Source organism: Anoplopoma fimbria, chromosome 15 (genome assembly GCF_027596085.1).
Source record: "Anoplopoma fimbria isolate UVic2021 breed Golden Eagle Sablefish chromosome 15, Afim_UVic_2022, whole genome shotgun sequence".
Lineage (NCBI taxonomy): Eukaryota > Metazoa > Chordata > Actinopteri > Perciformes > Anoplopomatidae > Anoplopoma > Anoplopoma fimbria.
The window spans coordinates 5,058,079-5,080,174 of record NC_072463.1 but is presented as its reverse complement, the minus strand read 5'-3'; the positions used below and the strand labels follow the sequence as shown (position 1 = coordinate 5,080,174).

Here is a 22,096-nt window from a genome sequence, read left to right as displayed (position 1 = left end):
TCTTCCATCAGATACGAGAGGTGGTTTTTATAATTACTGTAAGTGAATAAAGAAGTAAACAAAGCACTGAAAACAAAGAAAGAACGGTAGGTGATTTTATTTATTTGTTATGAGCTGGTAGAAGAGCTGTTTTTCTTTCTGTTGTATCTTTCATTAACAGTCCTCCACATGTTCCTCAGGGCGACTCGGGCCATGAGGAAGGTGATGGTGAAGTTACGTCGGTACCATTCCCTGGACACGAGGAGGAGGGAGAGGAAGAGGAAGTATGTTACATTTAAATCCAGTGATACAGTAAGACATACAATATACAGTTTAACAAAAGAAGTTTAGCTCATTTTACTGTTGGAAATTGTTATTTTTTCCCAAAACACATAGAATTTTATTATATTAATACAATGGAGGTACCAGAGATAAAAGGATGAGGGAGCAAGGGGGGAGGCTAAGAAGGATAGACATAAGGAGATAGAGGAAGAAGGAAGGAAAAGAGACTGAAGGAAGAAGAGAGGGAAGGAGGTGAGGAGGAAGGGGGGTAAGGAAGGCGAAGATGTGGGGGAGAAAAGGGGAAAAGTGGTAAGAAGTGGAGGAAGGATGGGGAGAAGCAAGCAAGGACAGAGGGACTGAGATGAAGATGGAGAGGAGAAGCGAAGAAGGAGGAAGGAAGGTTAGGGGGAAGGGAGGAAATCAAGGCTAAGAGGGATGTGGGGGAGGAAAGATAGGGTCAAGGTAAAAAGGTGAGAAAGGTAGAAAGGAAGGGGAGAAGCAATCACGGATAAATGGTTAAGATAAAGATGGAGAGGAGAAGTGAGGAAGGAGAGAAGGAAGGGAGGAAAGGAAGACTGAGAGGAAATGGGAGAGATAAAAAGGAGGACGAGAGGAGACAGAGGTAAAAAGGTGAGAAAAGAAGGAAGTAAGGACAAAGGGATGGCGATGAAAATGAAGGGGAGGAGATGGGGGGAGGAGCTGAGGAGGAAGGGAGGAAAGGAAGGCAACGGGGGATGTGGGGGAGAAAATAAGGGGGAAGAGAGGAGACAGAGGTAGAAAAAACTGAGGGAGCAAGGGAAGAAGCAGGTGAGGACAGAAGGAAGGAGATAAAGATGAAAAGGAGATGGACGGAAGGAGGGAGGGGAGGAGGTGAGGAGGAAGGAAAGGAAAGGTGAAGATGGAGGTGGGGGAAAAAATACGAGGAAGAAAGGAGACAGGGCTAAAAAAGGAGATAAAGATAAGGAGTTTAGGGAAGGAAGGGAGCTGGTGGGGAGGAAAAGAAAACAAAGGAGGAGGGGAGACAAATGTAAAAAGGTGAGGTGGAAAGGAAGTAATGAGGGAAAAGAGATGAAGATGAAGAAGAGGAGACAGAAACACAAAACAGTCTATAGAATTTAACATAATTATGATCATGATGCAGCAGCTGTTAACTTTAAACATGATGTACATTTGTCATGGGAGAGACCCAGCTGCATCATGGGAGAGACCCAGCTGCATCATGGGAGAGACCCAGCTGCATCATGGGAGAGACCCAGCTGCATCATGGGAGAGACCCAGCTGCAGAACAACTCACTTGTTATAATCTGCGTGTCGTATTCTGTTTGTGTCCAGGAAGCTTTTGTAAAACACGGCCATCTCTTCACTGTTCAGGGCCCGCCGGCGTCCTGAGGGGGAGGGGCAGAGGGGGAGGGGGGGGGCAGAGGACAACATTATACTCTCATTCACTTGAGATGTTACATGAATACACATTGTATTTGATGTGTATTGTACAGGGGGAGAGGAGAGGATAAAGTAAGCAGCGAGGGAAAGAGATGAAGAGGGGGGTAAGGGAGAATATAGGAGGAGGAGGAAGAGAGGAGACAGAGGTATAAAAGGATGGGAGTAAGGGTAGATGAAAGGAAGGGCAGAGAGAAGGTGATGAGACAGAAGGAGGGGAGGAAGGAGGTGAGGATGGGAGGAAAGAAAGGGCACAGAGGGAGGTGGGGGAGAGGAGGAGAGAAGACAGGAAAAAGGTGGGAAAGAAGGGAGCGAGGGTAATAGCAGGGAAGGACAGAGAAGGAGATGAGGAGGAAGGTGAGGAGACGGAAGGAGGGAGGGAGAAAATAAAGACAGAGAGGGATGTAAGGAAGAAAAGAAGAGGAGGAGAGACGACAGGTACAAAAGGTGAGGAAGGAAGGAAGAGAGCAAAGAGGAAACAAGGAGAGCCTGAGGGAATGAGAGGAGACGAAAAGAGGTGAGGAGGAAGGGAGAAGAGGCAGGCGCAGAGGGAGGCCGGGGAGGAGTTAGGGAGACAGGTAAAGAGGAGAGAAAGGAAGAAAAGAAGGGAGCGAGGAAGGAAGGAGAGAGGGAAAGGGATGAGACTGAGAGGGGGGGAAGGAGGTGACAAGGAAGGGAGAAAAGTGAAGCAAAGGGGGGGAAGAGGAGGAGGAGAGGATACAGGTAAAAAGGGGAGAGTGAAGGAATGATGGAAGGGGAGACGCAAGGAGGAACAGAGGGAAATTTTCAGGAGAAAAGGAGGGAAGGAAGGTGGGAGGAAGGGAGGTGAGGAGACTCATCCCTCCTCTCATGGTCTGATGGATCAGAGCTGCGTGTCCTCACCGCTCTCATCACGCACAGTCAGGCCTCTGGAGTTCAGCTGTGAAAAGATGTACGCATCCTTCTCCTGCAGAGAGCAGAAATATGTATTTATTTAAATCCAACAACTCAAACAAAAAGCCAAGAGTCAACACAATGAATCAGGTCCAACACAGACAGAAGAATCAAACAATCCTTGAACAAATAAATCAGAAAACTTGAAATGAAACTTTAAATATTCCTCTTTCCTGTCTCTCAGTGGCTGTGCAGCACTGAACTAATCCAGAGATCCTATATTAATTATCATTTCTATGAACAGCTATTTATTATGTTGTTGCTAGGCAGCATAGACAGAAACCTCATATAAAGTATAATGGCAATTTTCTAACTACACAAACCAAAACATTTTGAAAGTAACACATTCCCATAAAATAAAAGTATATTTTATAAAATATTTTTGCTGTTAAATAGTATTAAACTAAAGTTATTAAATTAATCATTAGGTTTGAACACAAATGATCAATAAAGTCTCCTATTTGTTATCTATTGAGGCCTTTAGTTGTGTGATGCCGCCCTCTGCTGGTGAGAATAAGAACTTACAAGCTGAATAAAGAGCTCAGCATGCAGAGGACACTTTAACATTCACTGACACTACAGACTTGATCAATAGTGATGACGCTGATGATGTGATACTATTGCACATGCAGGAGCTCTGCACACTTCCACTGGGAGGTCAAAGGTCAGCGGCTCTGGAGCCCTGAGCAGGGCGGATGTAATGTTTGCTGATTCAGAGGTTTATCAGTATCGGTGTCTTCCTGCTGCCTAAACATTCACACATTTAACTTGGTAACGTATGTAACTGCTGAAACAATTAGTCAATTAATTGAGTGACGGTTTACGTTATTGTAGAAGGGGAGGAGATGAGGAGGGAGGAGAGGAGACAGAAGAAGGAAGCAAGGGAGGTTAGGAGGAAGTGAGGAAAGAAAGGCAAAGAGGGAGGTGAAGGGGAAAAGAGGAGGAGGGAAGACAGAGGTTAAAAGGTGAGGAAGGAAGGGAGTAAAGGAAGAACCAAGGACGGACAGAGGGAAGGAGTTGAGGAGGAAGGAGAAGAGACAGAAGGAGGCAAGGGGAAAAGAAAAGCAAAGAAGGAGGTGAAGGAGAAAAATGGAGAAGGAGAAGAGACAGAGGTAAAAGGGTTTGGGGAAAAGGAAGGGAGCGAAGGAATAAGAAAGGAAGGACAGAGGAAAGGAGATGAGGAGTAAGGAGAGGAGACAGGAGGAGGAGGGGAAAAGAGGAAGGGAGTGAAGAAAGGCAAGAGGGAGGAAAAAAGAGAAAAAAAGAGAAGACAAGTAAAATGGTGAAAGATAATGAAGGCAGAGAGATGGAAGAGAGGAAGGACCTCAAGGAAGGTGAAGAGACGGAAGGAGGTGAGTGGGAAGGGAGGAAAGGAAGGCAAAGAGGGAGGTGATGGAGAAAAGAAGAGGAGTGGTAGGAGGAGGAGAGGAGACAGAGGCAAACAAGGTGAGAAAGGAAGGGAGAAAAGGAAGAAGCAAGGATGACAGAGGGAAGGAGATGTGGAGTAAGGAGGGAAGGAAGGAGGGAGAAAATGATGTGAGGAGGAAGGGAGGAAAGGAGAAAAGCGGAGGAGGCGAGGAGACTGAGGTTAAAAGGTTGGGAAAGAAGGAAGGGAGCAAAGGAAGACAAGAGGAAGGGCAGAGGGAAGAAGAGGAGACGGAAGGAGGTAAGGAAGAAGGGAGAAAACAAAGACAGAGGGAGGTAAGAAAGAAAAGAGAAGGAGAGGAGACAGGTAAAAAGGTAAGAAAGGAAGTAGGGGACAGAGGGAAGGAGAGATGTGAGGAGGAAGGGAGGAAAGGAAGGGGACGGTAAACCTGGTTCTTCTTTATAGAACTGAAACAATTAGTTTATTAATATATTCATCGTTTACGTCATTATCAAGCAAAAATGCTAAAACGTCCACTGGTTCAAGCTTCTGAAATGTTGTTTTATTTTCTGCTTTTATTAACATCATGAAATAAAAATGTTGAGATATCTTATATTTTAGACAAAAAAATATATAAAAATTTAGAGATGTCCCTTACACTTTACAGAGTAATTAATTTATCCAAAAAGTATAATTGATAGATTAATGGATAATGAAAAGCCTCACTATATAGCCCCAATAGATTTAAGTTAGTTGCAGCTTTTTTTATTTAATTAGACACAAAAACAGAAAAATACTGACATTACCTTCTAGCTTTCTTTATTTTGGCAATAACCTTTTTTTTATTTTTTTTAAATGCAGCTAGTATATAAAAAATAAACTGTCTTCTCGGGGTGAAATTGTAAATTAACTTTGTGTGGACAGTGTGGAGTTTTTTTTTTTTTAGATATTATATCAACATAATTCTATAATTGTATCTCTATCTTGTATGTTATCTTGTGGTACATCATCAGAGTTGTTTTTCCCCATTAACATTGAACGCATCACTTCAGGGTCCTGATTAAATAATAAACAGAGACATGTCCACCTCGCTGAAGCTGATGTTCTGTTTGGTCCAGAAGTCGTGGTTCCAGTCCTCCGTCTCCTGCCTCAGGTGTCTCAGTCGTCTCTCCAGCTCTGATTCGTTCTCCGGGACGCTGTAGACGATGGGTCGGAGGTTGGAGAGAGGGTTCGGTGGACCGATCCAGTCGTGTGTGGTGCTGGCTGCCGGTCTGAAGGGAGATCTCTGCAGAAAAATAGAAAACAAGGTCTGATTAGAGGATGTGCGTCATTATCTGCAGTTTTGGGGAACTCAGAAAAAAGAAACCAACATTTTTCATGCTCTGATATCTCAACATTGATCATCATCAGCTTTCTACGGTGGCTCTGAGGGCTCAAACCCTGAAACTTAAAACGAGAACTCCTCAGATTTAACACTGTACTCCTATAAAACTCTCAGATTCATGATGGAAAATAAAAAAAATAATAATAAAAGGATAAAAATCTATGCAGCAGCTTTTCGATTCCACACCTTTTTCTTCCTCATCAAAACCTGGTGCATACATTACCCACAATGCAACTCTGCCTGGTTGGAGATCTAGGCGTGTTTAAAAGTAAAATAAAGCTAAAACAAAACAAAACAATTCTATTATTCTACTAAAGAATAAACTAAATAAAGTTTAATTCATTCTATCAAAGGATTTAATTGGATGTAAAGATAAATGGATGGGGGTTTCTCTTTGTTTAGCTAATTATTGGAGGTTAAAGGAAAAGTATTTACGTTTTCATAGATACTCTAATTATTTCACTGAGCATTCCTACTTGATTATTCTGTATTGACTCATAGTTTTGCTGAGTAGTTTTTTTTTTCTCCACAAGAGAAAGTTGAGTTGAACCAATCTGCCCTCCTTTAAATTCCAAATGTATTTAACACTGCATACTTAAATGCTGAAAGTGTCATGTTTAGGATTTTAACTGGGATCAGATTAAATAGCAGAAGGAGGTAAACAGACGGAGGCCACGTGGTTTAAATAAACAGCTGACCAACAGGAACCTTCTTATCTTTCATAACCAGACTGCAGGATGAGACGAGCAGAGAGGCAGGAACACGCTGCAGGGCTCTAAGACCAACAACAGGTAGAAACAACCGTACTGGTTACACTGGTTCAGAGTCACTGTGGGTAACAAGTTCAGCTGAAATCAGTTAAAGCGTTGAAGTTTATTGTAAATATTTGTGGGAAAATATACAGTTTTATGTTTACAGGGTAGATATGTTGATAGGTCTTACACTTCCTGTAAGTCGCTTTGGATAAAAGCGTCTGCTAAATGACTGTAATGTAATGTAATGTAATGTCTACTCTATGGAAGTAAAGTATATGTACTCAAGTATTGTACTGAAGAACAAGTTTGAGGTACTTATACTTGCATATTCCCATTATACTTCTCCTCCAATACATCTCAGAGGCAAATATTGTACTTCTTACTCCTCTACATATATTTGACACTTTAGTAACTAGATTTAAATGATTAATATATACAAAACAAACATCAACTAATAAATTCTGATGCATTATTATTCATTAAAATACCCAGCAGTATGTAATAACTGCAGTTCCAACAATAAAATGATGAACATACAGTACCAGTCAGAAGTTTGGACACACCTTCTCATTCAACTACTTTGAAGAATCTAAAATATAAAACATATTCTGGTTTGTTGAGCATTTGTTTGTTTACCACATAATTCCATATGTGTTCCTTCATAGTTTGGATGTCTTCAATATTAATCTACAATGTAGAAAAAAATAAAGAAAGAAAGAAAGAAAAAACATTGAATGAGAAGGTGTGTCCAAACTTTTGACTGGTGCTGTATATATATATATATATATATATATAAATAAATATATATATATAAAAATTAAATAAAAATAAAAGTAAAAATAAAAATAAAGAAAAAACATTGAATGAGAAGGTGTGTCCAAACTTTTGACTGGTGCTGTATATATATATAATTTTTTTTTAAATAAACACACATATATATATATATAAAAAAAAATGAAAATAAAAGTTAAAATAAAAATAAAGAAAAACCATTAAATGAGAAGGTGTGTCCAAACTTTTGACTGGTACTGTATTTATGCATCAAAAGTTTACTTCCCAATAAATACTTTTACTTTATTTATACTTATTTATACTTATTTATACTTATTAATTTTTTTATTTATTTTTTATATAATAATAATAATATATAATTATATTTTCTTAAAGCTACTACAATAATACCATTAATAATACTAACATAATATTATATGAAATTGAAAACCTGGCAACCACCCCAGCAACGGTATCATAGCAACACAGACCTTTGGTTTCCGGTCCTGCTGGGTTGCCAGTTTTGTGCTGCATTCCCGCATATTCATAGCTGTTGACCTGCGTGCAGCGTGGAGGGTGAACGTCCTCCGCGTCACGCAGCGCGCTGCTGCTGCCGCTGCTGCTTTGGCCGCCATTTTTAATTAACTGCCACTTAAGGGCTGATTAGAGGAGCGGCAGTGACCGTTACAGCGCAGAGCCGCCTGTTGTTAACGCTCCTCTTCTTCTTCGTGGGAGTTCATGGCGGTGTCCTTCTGCGAACAGCCGTCTGGTCATGTGACTCCTGCAGTGAAAAGAGGGGGCTCGAAAACTCCACCGGCGTAGCGGCGGCATGAGCGAGGCGGGCGGGGTTAACTCCCAAACTATTCTTTTTTTTTTTTTTTGGTGAAAATCATAATAAAAGTCCTGCATTTAAAATCTTACTCAAGTAAAAGTACATAAGTATTAATGTTTATACTTAAAGTACCAAAAGTAAAAGTTGTACAAAGGCCCATTCAGAATTCTTTTTTAATTATATTACTGAATTATAATTATTAATATATTCATGTGTTCATCATGTTAATACAATACACTGTGCAATTATAGTTATAATAGTTTTTCTGTCTGTACATATAATATTTCAGTTATTGTGGATTCTTTACTGTTTTTATTGCTTATTTATTATACCTATAATAACACATCATAATGCATTGGTTGGTTTATATTTAGTATTACTTATCTAATAATCTGCAAGGTAACTAAACATGTCAAACACATGTAGTGGAGTAAAAAGTACATTATTTGCCTCTGAGATGTAGTGTGAGAAGTATTAAATTGCATAAAATGAACATACTTTAAAGCTGCATTCTCTCTACTGTCCATCAGGGGGCGACTCCTCTGGTTGTATAGAAGTCTATGAGAAAATGACTCTACTTCTCTCTTGATTTATTCCCTCAGTAAACATTGTAAACATGAGTTTATGGTCTCAATCTCTAGTTTCAAGTCTTCTTCAATACAGCATGATGTTCATTTAGTAAATTATGCTCCATTTAGAGTCAAACAGACCATAAAGCAGAGTATGATTTATTGACCTCCTCATGAACCTGCAGCAAATCAACCTCACACACACACACACTGGAAAAATACACAGCAGGTTTATTATAACTGCAAACAACGTTACTGTCGGTCATCTGTCTTTCAATTAAGTCAAACTCAATGAAAAAAAACGAAAGGTTAAACTTTACAGACATAAAGCTATGCTATAGGATTAATTAATCACCCTCAATATTGTAGGCGTTACTTGATATGTACAACTTGAAATCTTTTTGTGTTAAATACTTTTTTTTAAGGGGATTTGTTGGAAAATTCCCCTGGAAAATGTAAGCTGTTGATAATGATTATTATTATTATTGTTAAAATTGTTAAAATTATGATCTTTCAATGTTCAAATCAGAAATCAAAACTCACCTCTTCAAAACTGCTTTTAATGTCTGACTCATGCTGTGTGTTTTAAGTTTTAAGTTTTTAGTGTGTAGCTTTAAATGCTGATTTTAAATGTCTGTAGAGCGTCTTTGAGTACTCTGAAAAGCGCTCTATAAATAAAATGTATTATTATTATTATTAATATGTACAACTTGAAATCTTTTTGTGTTAAATAAGTTTTTTTAAGGGGATTTGTTGGAAAATGCCCTTGAAAATGTAAGCTGTTGATAATGATTATTATTATTATTGTTATGACAAATATTGCTACTATTTTTATTATCATGATCACAATTATAGTTATTTTAGCATTTTTACTACTATTATAACTATTAATTAAAAAGATAAAAACTCAGAATAATACAACAATATCCAAAAGTATAGGTGCAATAAATAAATAAATAACTTTGATAACACATACAGAAGAATAAAAGCATTTATTTCAATATTAAAAGAAGAAAAAAAAAACATTATTTTTCATTTGTTGGGTGAATTGTGAGCATGACCCCGCCCTTGCCGCTACGCTCAAACGGGCACAGCCACACGAATCATGAAAATGGAGCGCACTCCTATGTCCTCTGTTGGACAACCAAAACTTGCACTGCGTTAAATACTACTTAAGTCAATCAACGGCAAAATAACACCTGAATCAAACTTCTTCTTTGTCAATATGATTTAACAACACACTAACTAAACATATATGATTGCATTGTAATCATGGAGTGAAACAAACACTCATTAAACGGGTTTATTAACCCCTCATTGAGCGAACACGAACTCCGCGCTAGTTCTGTCGAATGAGCCGGAAAGTAGCTCGTAGAAGGCAGCTCGGAGCGCTAATGTTTAGCCTTAATCACAGGAGTTGCGTACTTTCCCGCGACCTTTCAGATGGCTGTACGGTGGCTATGCAGGTAAGGTTCAAACCACCACCGGGACGAGGCGGTGTTTGTGTGTAAAGACCCCGAAATAAGCTGGTGTTATTCGGCCAAAAAGGTGGGGCTGAGTCAGCTGATCGACGCGGACAATGGAGGCCACGTGGGTGCGGAGAGGAGGAAGAGGAGGAAGAGGAGGGTGTTTGATCCAAAATGGCTGTTTTTTTAATAATCTGATTGTTTATGTAATGCATGTTTTAGAAGAATAGGTGGAGGAAGACACTGTGGGAGGGGCCACAGCAGACAGACAGGCAGTCAGACAGACAGACAGGCAGTCGGTGCTGAAGCTGACTCTCCCTCTCTCTCTCTCTCTCTCTCTCTGTCTGTCTCTCTATCTCTCTCTCTCTCGTATCTTTGGGGGGTTGGTTCGGTTTATCCATCTGGATGCCCCTTGGCTGTGGCCGATGGAAACAGACATCCGCAACAATGTGCGCGAATGTGTTCGGAGTTTTGAAAAGGTGAGAGATCTATATATCTGTGTGTGTGTGTGTGTGTGTGTGTGTGTGTGTGTGTGTGTGTGTGTGTGTGTGTGTGAGATGCAGGAGATGCTTCGAGGTGTTTTGTGCATCCGAATTTAGGAGGTGTGTTGGCTGTCTGTGCTGCAGGAGGGATGCATAGAGAGATGTATATGTGTGTATGTATATATATGCACAGATACCTTTGCAGGTTTTTTTGCATGGTGACATAATGCGCAAATTCGTGCAGGACCGGTGCATCAATGCATGCAGGGAGGAGGGAAGATCCCAAAATGCAAAGGTCTCATTGCAATGTTACAACCAGAGCCTTCATGCTGAGTGACTCATGGGGAGGATTCTTACTAGAACCTATTCTTAGCTTCATCAACATCCAGCCTCTCCCCCCTTTTTATTTTTCATCTTGTCTCTCATGGATCAAATTAAGGGAATGAGGTGTTTGCCAGGCTGGAGTGGATTTTGCAGAGATTATCCTGTTAAATAATCTGATTTGTAAGCTCTGGCTCTCCGGCATGCGTCCATCTACTATTCTGGAAATGCCCAGCCCCTCTTCGTCCTCTTACATAAAAGTACTTTAGGGAACGGCTGATAACATAATCCTGTCTGTTCCGATAAGTGTTATTGATGCCGTGCGTAACAAAAACATCGTAATTTTGTTGTGTTCATACGGAAGAATCACATCATGCTTTCAGGGCTGATAATGACAGCCTGTCTCGTGATGCAGACTTCTCCTTGAGCTATGTTCTGATGCTAAACCCTCAATACGTTCCTTATCTTAATCCGCTGTTTTACAGTTCACCCTGCAGATATAGAAAGTTCACTTTGATGTAGGATTTTACGAAATATTGGGCAGAATTTACAGCTCTTTCCTCTGCTTTTTAAAATCCAAAGTAGAGTTTGTTTTAATGCTGGAGGCTGTGCTTTCTTTCGGCAGACGAGAGGTTTGCAATGTGATCACGGATGGATTACTGATCGGGCAGAGGCCCCGGAGCCCCGAGAGGTCAGAGCCTCAGTGTGAAGTGACTGTGAAGTCACAGAGCTCAGGAATGTCCTGATAAAAGTATATTTCATTGTATAATCTTCCCACCAAATCCAATGCAGTATTTGTTTGTTTTTCTCTTCATATTGCAGCTGCATTCTAGTATTGTGTATAATATCTCTGCTATGGTTTGTCAGTGTGGATCTGTTTGGCAGGAAGCCTTGGGACCAGACGGCATCTCTTCATCTTCAGTGTGAAGTTCTTGAACAGCAGCAGCACCAGACAGTTCTGGTTCACCTGCATGATGTATCTAAACTACAAAGACTAGAAAGAGACACAAAAAAACTACAAATGGATGCAAAATGACTACAAAAAGATACACGACACAACAAGGAAGATGCCCAAAACTAGAGAGTCGCAAATCACCTTCAAATATGCAAAACTACAACAAGACAAAACAACAACACAAAGATGCAAAATAACTACAAGGAGATGCAAAATGATTATACAGAGATGCAAAACAACTACTACGACACACCCAACTTCCACAAAGATATAAGTGACTACAAACGGATGCAAAGCAACTCGAAATGACTACAAAAAATGACAGCATAACTAGAAAGAGACACAAATACAAGAGACGCAAGACATCATAAAGATGCAAAACAACCACAAAGAGATGGAAAATGTGTAAACAAAGATGCGAATGATTATAACGAGACACCCAATGAAGACAACAAAAAGACGCAAAAAACCTCACAATGACGTAAAATGACCACGAGAAGAGACGCAACACAAAGAGAAAGATACACAAAACTACAGAAATGCAAATCAACTTTTAAGACGTAACTACATAAGACTTAAGAAAATAACAAAGATGCAAAATGACTGAAAAGAGATGCAAAACAATGAGACACCCAATGACTGAAAAGAGATGCAAAACAGACTACAGAGAGATGCAAATAAACTACAAAGAGACAACAAAAACAACCACAAAAACCTCCCACAAAACTACAAAATAATGAAAAATCCTTTAAGCCTTTAAGACTACAAACAGATGCAAACTACCACAAAGAAAGGCAAAGTTACTGTCCCTCTGACACACCCTTCCTCTTTGAAACTAAAGACAATGACGTCAAGTTACCGACATAAACACTAATGTCATTATTGAGTAATCTGCAGATTGTTTCCTGAACCAACCATGTAATTGTTGAATCTATAAAATGTCACAAGTTCCCAGAGCTTTAAGCTGACGTCTTCAGTTTTTGTCTCAAAGATATTACGTTTAAAATGAGTCATAAAAGCAGCAGATCTTCACTTTGAAGAAGCTGAGATGAGCAAAGTTTTGGCACTTTGGTTCAAAAGATCATTTAACAACATGATCCCTGTTATTAATCCCTCTAAGAAGTGCTGATGGCGTATTTCTAAGAAGTGTTGAAGAAAGAATACATTTGTGAGCTGGAGGCACCTGTGACGCACTTCAACACACTTCCTATGAAAGCTGAACTGTTTTCACATTTTGGGTGTTGGTCACTTTCTTTCCTCCTCAGTTTATAAAAAGCCAGAGACTGGAAACGATGATGTGGATCACAGAGCGTGATCGCCGTCATGTCGGCCAATGAATCTGATAGAAACGCTCGGCAGTGCTCTGAGCCGTTGTCATGTGGGCTGTTCCTCTTGTTCGAGGCGAAATGTAGGTTAACCTCATCCATTTTTCTTGCGTGATCTGCGAGGGGTAAGAACTCCATGTGAATATATTATGTGGGCGTTTGATCTCGTCTTAAGCTGGTTTGTCAAGATTCAAGACGGTTATTGTCACTCTGGTTATACAGTAAAGTCCAGGAGTGTCGGATGATTTTGCAGAGAAGAAAAACAACAAAATATATATAGATTATACAATATAACAAAATATAAGAAGCGATATAAATATGTATTACAGAAAAACAGTATGGAGTCTAATAAGTGAATAAGAACAGACTCAACCAAAGATGTTTTCAACTCGCAAATCATCTCTTTTGGTTAATTTTGAGAGCATGTAAAGGGACATATTTACAGTATCTAACAGGCAGTGTATTGTTTATATCTCTGTTAATGTAAGTGAGGTAACCAGTTTAACAAGCTGTACATTTAGGCCTAGGTGTAAAGAGTAACACAAAGTTTAAAAAGGACTGAATTATTTACCTGGTTTGGTTAAATGATTCAAATATGTTTCACCTGACACCACATTTAACAGGAAAAAAAGAACATATTTAATCTCTGTTGAGACATTTCCTGTCAAAATAAAGATATTAATGGTGCTTTTCACGTCCAAAGAAATCCATAGTTGAATAACACTTTCGACTGATTCAACAGATTGGGAAACTGAATTTTCCACAATGAATCACACAAAAGCAACAGTTTAAATCCTGTGTTTTCTAATAATGTGTGAATACGTTTCTTAGAAGTCATTCAGCTTGAAAAAAAAAAAGCATAGAAAAAAACAAGTAAAAGAGTAAAGAAATCTTAGTCAACCCAGACCAAGAAACGACTTATTCAGGGTGTTTCACAGCGATAAAAAGTCTTAACAGAGATAGCAGATCTGTTTTCACTGTTATTTATTGTTACAGGTGCAAGAAAGGTTCTCTGTTAAGGCATTTTTAATTAAACATTTTTTTCACAGTTGCTAACATTTCACTTTTTTTGATTTAGCAACTCCGTTAGCTGCTAGAGCGATTGATCGGCTTGGTTGAAATATGGCTGATATTAGCTTATTGCAGATCGATAGATATCGGCACAAGTTTTTTTAAGAAAAGTTTGTCCTCTAGAGAGCATTGACAAGTTTATATTCAAACTGTAAAACACCTATTTATTTTGGTCACAATACATTTGTATAAAGATGAATATTGTGTGGTATATTGGTATCAGAAATATCCTCAATTGTTGATTTAAGTATCCGCTTTAAAAATCCAGAATCTGTTTATCCAAAAAAAAAAAGGCCACAAGGAATTGGAAGCGAACCTTCTTTTTACAAACTGAACCCACAGATATTGGGTGACGTGTCGGTTCCAGATAGATAAGGCCGGTTAACATTTCCTGCAGCAAGTTGCAGAGTGACGGCACAGTGGTAGACGTCAGGATCGCTCACACATAAAGTGGATTATTTTCATGTTTAATGACTCTTCAGCCCCCGGGCGGCTTTTTCTGACATGTTAAAGATGACAGAACTGCCTGCAAATCGGAGATACGACACTTTATCCTTGGCTGAATATTCGTCTTGTGATTTATTTTTTTATTATTTAAGGTGCCAGTGGGCGACCGTGTCCAACATAACAGCCATGGTGGTTTTATCAGGTCGTGTGTGTGTAACTGTAACGCAGGAATGTTGTCGCTTTTGTTCCGAATGGAGATCCAAAGATTTCCAAAAATCTTTTGGTTCCCTCACAGAAATGCCACATTATTTACATATTAAGAAGCATGTGAGCGCGTTGTTGTAAACGCCTCTGGAGTTGGTGGAGATTTAAATGGTTGGCTGAGGCTGCAGAGTTTGTCTTCATGCCAGCTGCTTTGGCAGATATCCACACATTAGTTGGAGGTCCCATTCAACCAGTGCTGGCTGTTAGTAAATCCAGTCATTCAGGCCAGTGAACAACAATGACTGTGTTTACATGCACCAGATATTACAGTTTTTTGCCCCTTAATCTGAAAAAGACAATATTCCTAATAAGCTGTGTACATGGCTAATGGAAATGAATATCCCCACATCGACTCTAATATGTAATTAAATATATTTTCAAAGTTTTCTACTGGTGGCAGACTTGTTGGATTGTGTGATCACAGCCTCCCTCTTTCAGTCCTTCAACCACTTTCTTTGAAAGGTTGGCGTTGTGATATTTGTGCATATCCAAAAATCTGCTGATATCCAAGTCCTTCATAATGCTTTGAAGAGTCTGTGTTTCTCCATCTGACCAGAAATGGCTTTTCTTTTGGGCATGGATCTCTACTTCAGCTTTGCAAACTATTGGCTCGTTGATATGCATACAACGCACGAGCGGTATCGTAAACAGGAAAGAGGTTGTGTGTCAAAAAGTGAAGTAAAACCCCCCCGTTAAGATCAGGCTGCAACCTCCAGTTTTGCCAAGTGAAGTCAATGCGGAAGTGTCTTCAAGCTGCATTCTCTCTACTGTCCATCAGGGGGCGACTCTCTGGTTGTATAGAAGTCTATGAGAAAATGACTCTACTTCTCTCTTGATTTATTCCCTCAGTAAACATTGTAAACATGAGTTTATGGTCTCAATCTCTAGTTTCAAGCCTTGAAAGTCTTTATTGTTCCGACTTTCCCTTCATGCATCCTTCTTGTTTCCTGCAGCCTGTTTGGGAAGCCCTTTGATGGTGGGAAGAGGATGGACCATGGCGGCCCACAACATCAGCAACAACAGCATCCGATGGAGCAGCAGCAGCAGGCCTACCATCAGCAGCATCCCGCCATGATGCGGCTCTACGAGGTCCACAAGGAGGGGACGTCTCTGGGGCCCCAGGTGTGCACCTTCAGCGGCCTGCCGGACGACCGCGACTACAAGCGTCTGGAGCGCGAGCTGACGCGGCTGCTGCTGGAGGTGGACCAGGTGGACACGGAGGGCAAGCCGGACCTGCAGGGGGCTCGGAAGAGAGCGGCGCAGGAGGTGGAGGGCCTCCTGCGCTACCTGGAGGAGAACGCCAGGCACCCGTCCCGCGGCGCCATCGAGGAGCTGAGCAACGAGGCGCGGCAGCTGGTGGACGACCGCGTGGTGGCGCCCCAGCGGTCCGGAGGGGTGGCCGAAATAAACGACGAGCTGGTGGACGCCCTGCAGGTGATCATACTGAGGCTCACCCAGGTCAAGACGGAGGGGAGGGTGCCGCTCCGCAAGGCGCGCTACCGGGCCCTGACCCGTTTGTGCGCCGTCCAGGACGTGATCGAGGGGCGAACGCAGCAGCAGACGCTCTCGCTGCCGCTGCCGGGCGACACCCACGAGGCCGTGCACCGCATCAACCAGGTGATGGTGAAGGTGAGCGTGGCCCGCGGCCAGCTGGTGGCCCTGCTGATGGGTCTGAGCGGCCGGGACAGCTGCGCCCACCTGTCGCGCATCCTGACGGAGATGCAGGTGGAGCTGGACGCGCTGGATGTCTCCGGGAACACGGCGATCAGAAACTACAGGAAGCAGGTTGTGGAGGAGATAAACGGGCTGCTGAAACATCTGGACCTGGAGGTGGAGGGAGAAGACACGCGCAGGTAGGCTTCACTCAAAGGATGGAGATGAGCAGCTAAAGGCTACAATCAATTGTTTTCATTTTTGATTCATTTCATTATCATTTATCAAATAGTTTTGGTCTATAAATAGTCAGGAAATGGGGGGGGATCCAAGATGAAGTCTTAAAAGGTCTTGTTTTGTGCGAGCAACAGTTCAAAATCCAAAGATATTCCATTTTCTAATCATAAAAAAGACTAAATATTAACATTTTAGAAGAACTTTTGTCGCTTTTGCTAAAAAAAAACCCACTTAAAAACGATTATCAGAATAGCTGTTGATTTATATTCTATCGGTTGATGTTGGATTAGAAGATGTACAACTTTCCCAGCAGGAAGTACCACATAAACATTTTCTATTCCTCAAAGTATGACGTTTACACTTTGCACTGCACACAAGCTGATGTTATTGTTCATCACCAGGAGCCTGGGTGGTGGATTGGAGGAGGGACTGAGTATTGTTGTTGAATATTGATTTGAATCATGCTGCACAGTCAGAAGTGAATTAGAGTCACATCACCAGAGAAGCACTGATAGCAATAATACGCCTACAGAGAGCTCATCATGTAGAAGTACCACTCCATTCACATGTTTTTGTCTTTTTGCTGCCTAATTTTGGGATTCACTTATGGTGATAAAAAAAGGTTGGTTGATGAAGTTTGTTTGATACAGTATTCACTTAAAATAAACATCTTAATAGTATATATAATAAAATAGATTTTAATGTTTATTTTCTTGCGAGACCAGCCAGAATAAAATATAATTTAAAAAAAGAGAAAAGGAAGTTTTTGCAGAGTATCAAAAATGTACCAACTGACTCCTGAGCATCCCATAGATTTATAATGATGCTACATGACTTGATCTTTTATTTTGGTGGGATTAATTGTGATTTTTTTTTACTGGCTGCTGTGACAGTGCTTTCAGATGCCTCAGCTTGGCAGAGCTGGCGGCCTTTTGCCTTCTGGTGCAAAAGCATTTTACCACAACAAAGTCCAGCTCATTCAAACATCGAAATAGAGATATAAAAGCAGAACATCAAACCCGTTCAGAGGCGTTTTGAATGGACTACTGTCTGTGTGAACAATAGATGTAAAACCTTTTGAGACTTCAGTAGTGAAAGAAGAACAGTTTGTCTAGCTGCTCCAAGTAAAACACACTTGTTGCATTGTGGGTAATGTAGGCTCCAAGTGTAGACAAGGTAATGGATGCATTAAAAGAAAAATACAATATTTTTGATTCCGCTGCATCGATATATAATAGTTTATTTTTTTACCATCCATCATGAGTCTGACTGTTTTAGGAGTACTGTGTTAAATCAGTGGAGTACTCTTTATTATGACCACACTTTCACCCAAAAAACTAACAAAATTGGTTATTTTTGTGGGTTTTAGTTTGACATATATTAAGATTTTGATCTCATGCATTTTGTAACGCTGAATCAGTTCAGAGATTTAGTTTAAACATCAATATCATTTCTTATTCTTCATATATTGATATAAGAAGACATCCATATTAATATAGACTACTAAAGATACTAATACTTGGTACTAGCATCAGAGTACATGTTGTTTGTTATTACAGGTTTGATCTTTCAGCAGTTTTTCCCCGCAGTGATTCAGTTTTTGTTTCCTCAGGTACGACTTGGCTCAGAACAACTCCATCCGTGAGATCGAGGCGGTGCGCGCTCACGTCTCCCACCTGCGAGACGGCGTCCTGCGTCACTGCGTGATGGGCGACCTGAGCTTCAGGCCCAAAGCCGAGCTGCAGAGCCTCCTCACCCACCTGGACCAGGTGGACACGGCCAAGAACCCGTGCATCCGGGAGGCCCGCCGCCGCGCCGTGGTGGAGGTCCAAGCCATCATCACCTTCCTGGACCTCCGCGAGGCCCTGGCCCGCCGCCAGCCGGGCCCCGGCGAGCACCCGTCGCACCGGGCCGTGTGGCTGGTCCTGGGGAGCCTCTCGGACCTCCAGGCCCAGGCGCTGGGCTTCGACGGCAAGCGGGTCGACAAGAGCTACATTTTGCTGGAGGAGCTGCTGACCAAACAGCTGCTGGCGCTGGACGCCGTGGACCCGCAGGGCGACGAGACCACCAAGATGGCGCGGAAGCAGGCGGTGAAGTTTGCCCAGAACATTCTCAACTACCTGGACATGAAGACGGACGAGTGGGAGTATTGATGCATTTGGAAAAGAATAAACATCATGGCGTGGCGGCCATGTTGTTGAGGGGGGGACACCGGATGGGACGTCGCTGCACGAAGGAAAAGGAGCTGATAATGTTTGTAAATAAAACTAAAACAAAAACAAAACTGGTAATCATTCCACGGGCTGTAAATATTGACTCAAATCCCCAGAATGCACTGCAGCAGCGCTTTTTCTTTCGTCTCTATTTGTAGTAGTTGTGGCCGAACCTGCTGAGAAGAACACAGAACTCCTTTTGTGAAACACTTTGAATTTCTTTTGTGCGTTTGGACGATTTTCTTTTTAAGAGTGTGTGTGTGTGTGTGTGTGTGTGTGTGTTGTCTGTGTTGTCTGTCGTTGTCGTGTTTGATGTGTGTGTGTGTGTGTGTGTGTGTGTGTGTGTGTGTGTGTGTGTGTGTGTGTGTGTGTGTGTGTGTGTGCCTGCGTGCCCAAGCACTAAAATAATGCCTGTTAAAGTGGTCGTATCCTCCAGACTGCACTTGTTATCGATACAGTGTGATGGATTGCTTCGCTGTGGCTTCCCCGTCTGGCCTGATTAATCTGAGTTGCTAATGGAGACGGTCGGTGCATGTGTTAAATACCGTGACCTAATTAGAGCGAGAGAGTCGACCGCGGCTACCGGCTCGGTCCAGATGGTGATACCTGTTGGTTCGACGAATTTGGAAGTAAAAAAAGAAAAAAAAATTCTGGAATATTTACTTTGGTTTTTGCTGCAGTTTCGTGCAGAATTCAAACGCGGTCTGATTCTATTTGGCAAAGCAGATGGCGTGAATTTTTTTTTTAAATTTACTCTGCAGTGAAAGATTTTTGGACACCAAAAAAGGTGAAACATTAGAGGCGGAGCTGAGGCGTTTCCACAAAACATCCTGCTGGTATTGAAGCCAGACAATCTGTTTAAACAGTTGGGAGTGTTGTTGACATAAAGGTCATGACCCTGTCTTTGTCCCCGTCCATGTCTCTGGTAGCGCTCCAAATTCAAACGCCCTGAAAATACAGATAACAGATAAAAGTCTGCAGAAGAAAAAAAGAAAAAAAAATCAGTGTCAAGACGCGAGGATGTTTGAGAAGATAAAAGCACCGTTCCCCTCGCTGCTTGTGTAGCCGCCCGTCTGTTATATGTTTCAAATGTTTGTTGTGACTCCGTATGATCGCGCTAGGCTATAAATGGATCGAGTTTTTTTTTAATTCAGAGATAGAAGAAGAAGAAGACGAGGAGGAGGAGGAGGCGACATTCTTTTGCTGCTGCTTTTTTTTCGTTTCTTGTTTCTACCCACTGCTTTCTACTGAGTGCAGAAGTGTGACTGTGAGATGTCCCCATGGGGGGGGGAAGAGGAAGAGGAAGATGGTTGATTTCCTCCGGACTGACACATCAAGGCTGAAGCTCACGGGGCCAGCAGTCGTGTCCTGTGCGGTGGAGAGTATTGATGGTGATCGCAGTCGACGGAGCCTTCTAGAAACTTCTCGGAGCTGCTGCTCGAGAGTCGGAGGGGGGGAGGGGGGGGGGGGGGGGGGGGACTGGAAGAGAAAGTCCAAAATATCTCTGTGCCTTTATTTTCACCCTTCCCTGTGAACTTGTTTGTGTATCGGAGAGAAGTAAACGACGCAAGCGGCCGTCCATTTTGAGACGCACCAACGCTAAAGCAGCGAATGTGTTTGTGGAGCACCGAGAAGAAAAGATTTGCACTACTCGTCAGAAATTGAGGCTCTTTGTCGAATCAGTATTTGAATTAAAGAGGTGGAGGTGTGCTGGTCAGTCATTTTGCGGTGACACATGAATGACAGAGTTTTTTTTTTTTGCAGCCCGGCAATAACAATGACCATGATTCAGACCATCTGTGGCTCTGAAAGACAGTTTGACGACAGGAGACGTGATACAACACGATTAAACTAAAGTAATAACCCGACTGAATTACTTCACCGCTTTCTGCGGAATTTAAAATAATACATTATAGAAGAGTTGTTGTTTTTTGAGGCATTCATTTCTACAGAAAATTCAAAAAGTTTAAAGTTCAATCTTGACTTTGGAAACCGGTAGTTGACAAAACAATCACACCTCATTTAGGAGCTCTTCTGGAGCTTTAATTCGTATGAAATGATCTTTTTCTGAGCACTTTTAGGAATTTGAAGTGGCTTTAATCAATATCTTTTATCTTAACAACGGATCAAATGACTTTAACGTAAAAAAGAGAGTTGCACTGAGAATTATAATCTGACTGTGCAGTTCCTGTTTAGCTTCTTTCAGCTAATTGTTTTGGTTTACCGGCAACTTTATTGTTTTGGTTCAATCTCTGATTTCAGCAGAAAAAGCTTTTCTAAAAGCCACTGAACACTACCTGCTCAGCAGCAAAAAGCAGACAGACTCCGTTAGAAACTAGCTGGTGAACATAGTGGAGCGTTTAGCAGCTAAAGAAACAGATATTTACATCAGGAGGTGGTGGAGACCAAAAACAGAGATATAAAAAAAGAGAGAGAATACTTTCATTCATCAGGTGACAAAATGAGAAGTCTAAAAAATGACTTTGAATCTAAATTTTAAGCCAACATGAACAAGAAGTCCTTGAAGTTGTCAGAGAAAGAATGAAAATTCCCGTCGTGAAAAGTAACTAGTTACATTTACTCAAGTACTGTACTTAAGTGCAATCTTGCGATACTTGTTCTTTGAGTATTTCCATTTTACACTACTTTATACTTTTTCTCCACTACATCTGAGAGGCAAATATTTAACTTTTTATTCCTCTATTTTGCAGCTCCAGATAATAAGTAATAAATGATGATTCATTATTGCAGATTAAACTACCCAGCAGTATTTAAAGCAATTCAAATTAGCTCCACCTTTACCAGCTGCAACGTCAAAGAGATGAACACATTAATGCATCAAATATTATAATCCACTCATATATACTATTCTTAAAAGGAAACATTCCCCGTGATGAGTACTTTCACTTTTGGTACTTTAAGTATATTTTGATGCTAACACTAAGACTTCTTCCACCGCTACTTAATGGACCTCGAGGTGAAGTGGAGGATTTCTTTGAATTCAAAACACCTCCGTAGTAAAGAGGAAACCTTTGGTTCTGATCAGATTGTTCTCTTGACTCTGTTGGTTCTCCTCTGACTTGTTGTCGCTGGTTGTTCGTAGAGTAAAAACACAAACTTATAAGTGATTAAAGCAACAGAAGGTTAAGCAAATCTTTGTTGCCTAGACGGTTGTAAAAACACGTTCCAGTGAGCCCTCTTTATGTGCGTTAACCTGCTGTTAGAAGCATTTTCTGGAACCAAGCCTGCAGCCGGGTTCTCCTGGGTCTGAATATGACTCAGACGGGAGACAATTAAATGAAACCAATGTTCAGTAAACATCGTCCGCCCGCCCGGCTGTCGTTGCATCAGATG

The 22,096-nt window shown here is 41.2% G+C and overlaps 2 protein-coding genes across 5 annotated transcripts; one reads left to right on the top strand and one right to left on the bottom strand.

Annotated features, from left to right (window-relative positions):
• Positions 1-7,698, bottom strand: LOC129103115 (cytochrome c oxidase assembly factor 8). The gene is made up of 5 exons (XM_054613395.1): positions 7,399-7,698; positions 5,085-5,282; positions 2,581-2,644; positions 1,556-1,646; positions 1-231 (listed from the first exon to the last, which is right to left on the bottom strand). The coding sequence occupies exons 1-5, from the start codon at positions 7,540-7,542 to the stop codon at positions 108-110; spliced, it is 621 nt and encodes a 206-aa protein (XP_054469370.1). The 5' UTR covers positions 7,543-7,698; the 3' UTR covers positions 1-107.
• Positions 6,115-19,011, top strand: bag5 (BCL2 associated athanogene 5). Of its 4 annotated transcripts, XM_054613392.1 has the most exons (4): positions 6,115-6,172; positions 10,210-10,253; positions 15,593-16,492; positions 18,142-19,011. In XM_054613392.1, exons 2-4 carry the CDS (start codon positions 10,222-10,224, stop codon positions 18,680-18,682), a joined length of 1,473 nt encoding a protein of 490 aa, XP_054469367.1. In that variant the 5' UTR covers positions 6,115-6,172; positions 10,210-10,221; the 3' UTR covers positions 18,683-19,011. The 4 variants fall into 4 exon arrangements, with proteins under 4 accessions (XP_054469367.1, XP_054469369.1, XP_054469368.1 ...); XM_054613394.1 differs by lacking the exon at positions 10,210-10,253; XM_054613393.1 differs by lacking the exons at positions 6,115-6,172; positions 10,210-10,253 and adding an exon at positions 9,436-9,774.
• Positions 19,012-22,096: the final 3,085 nt, after the last annotated feature.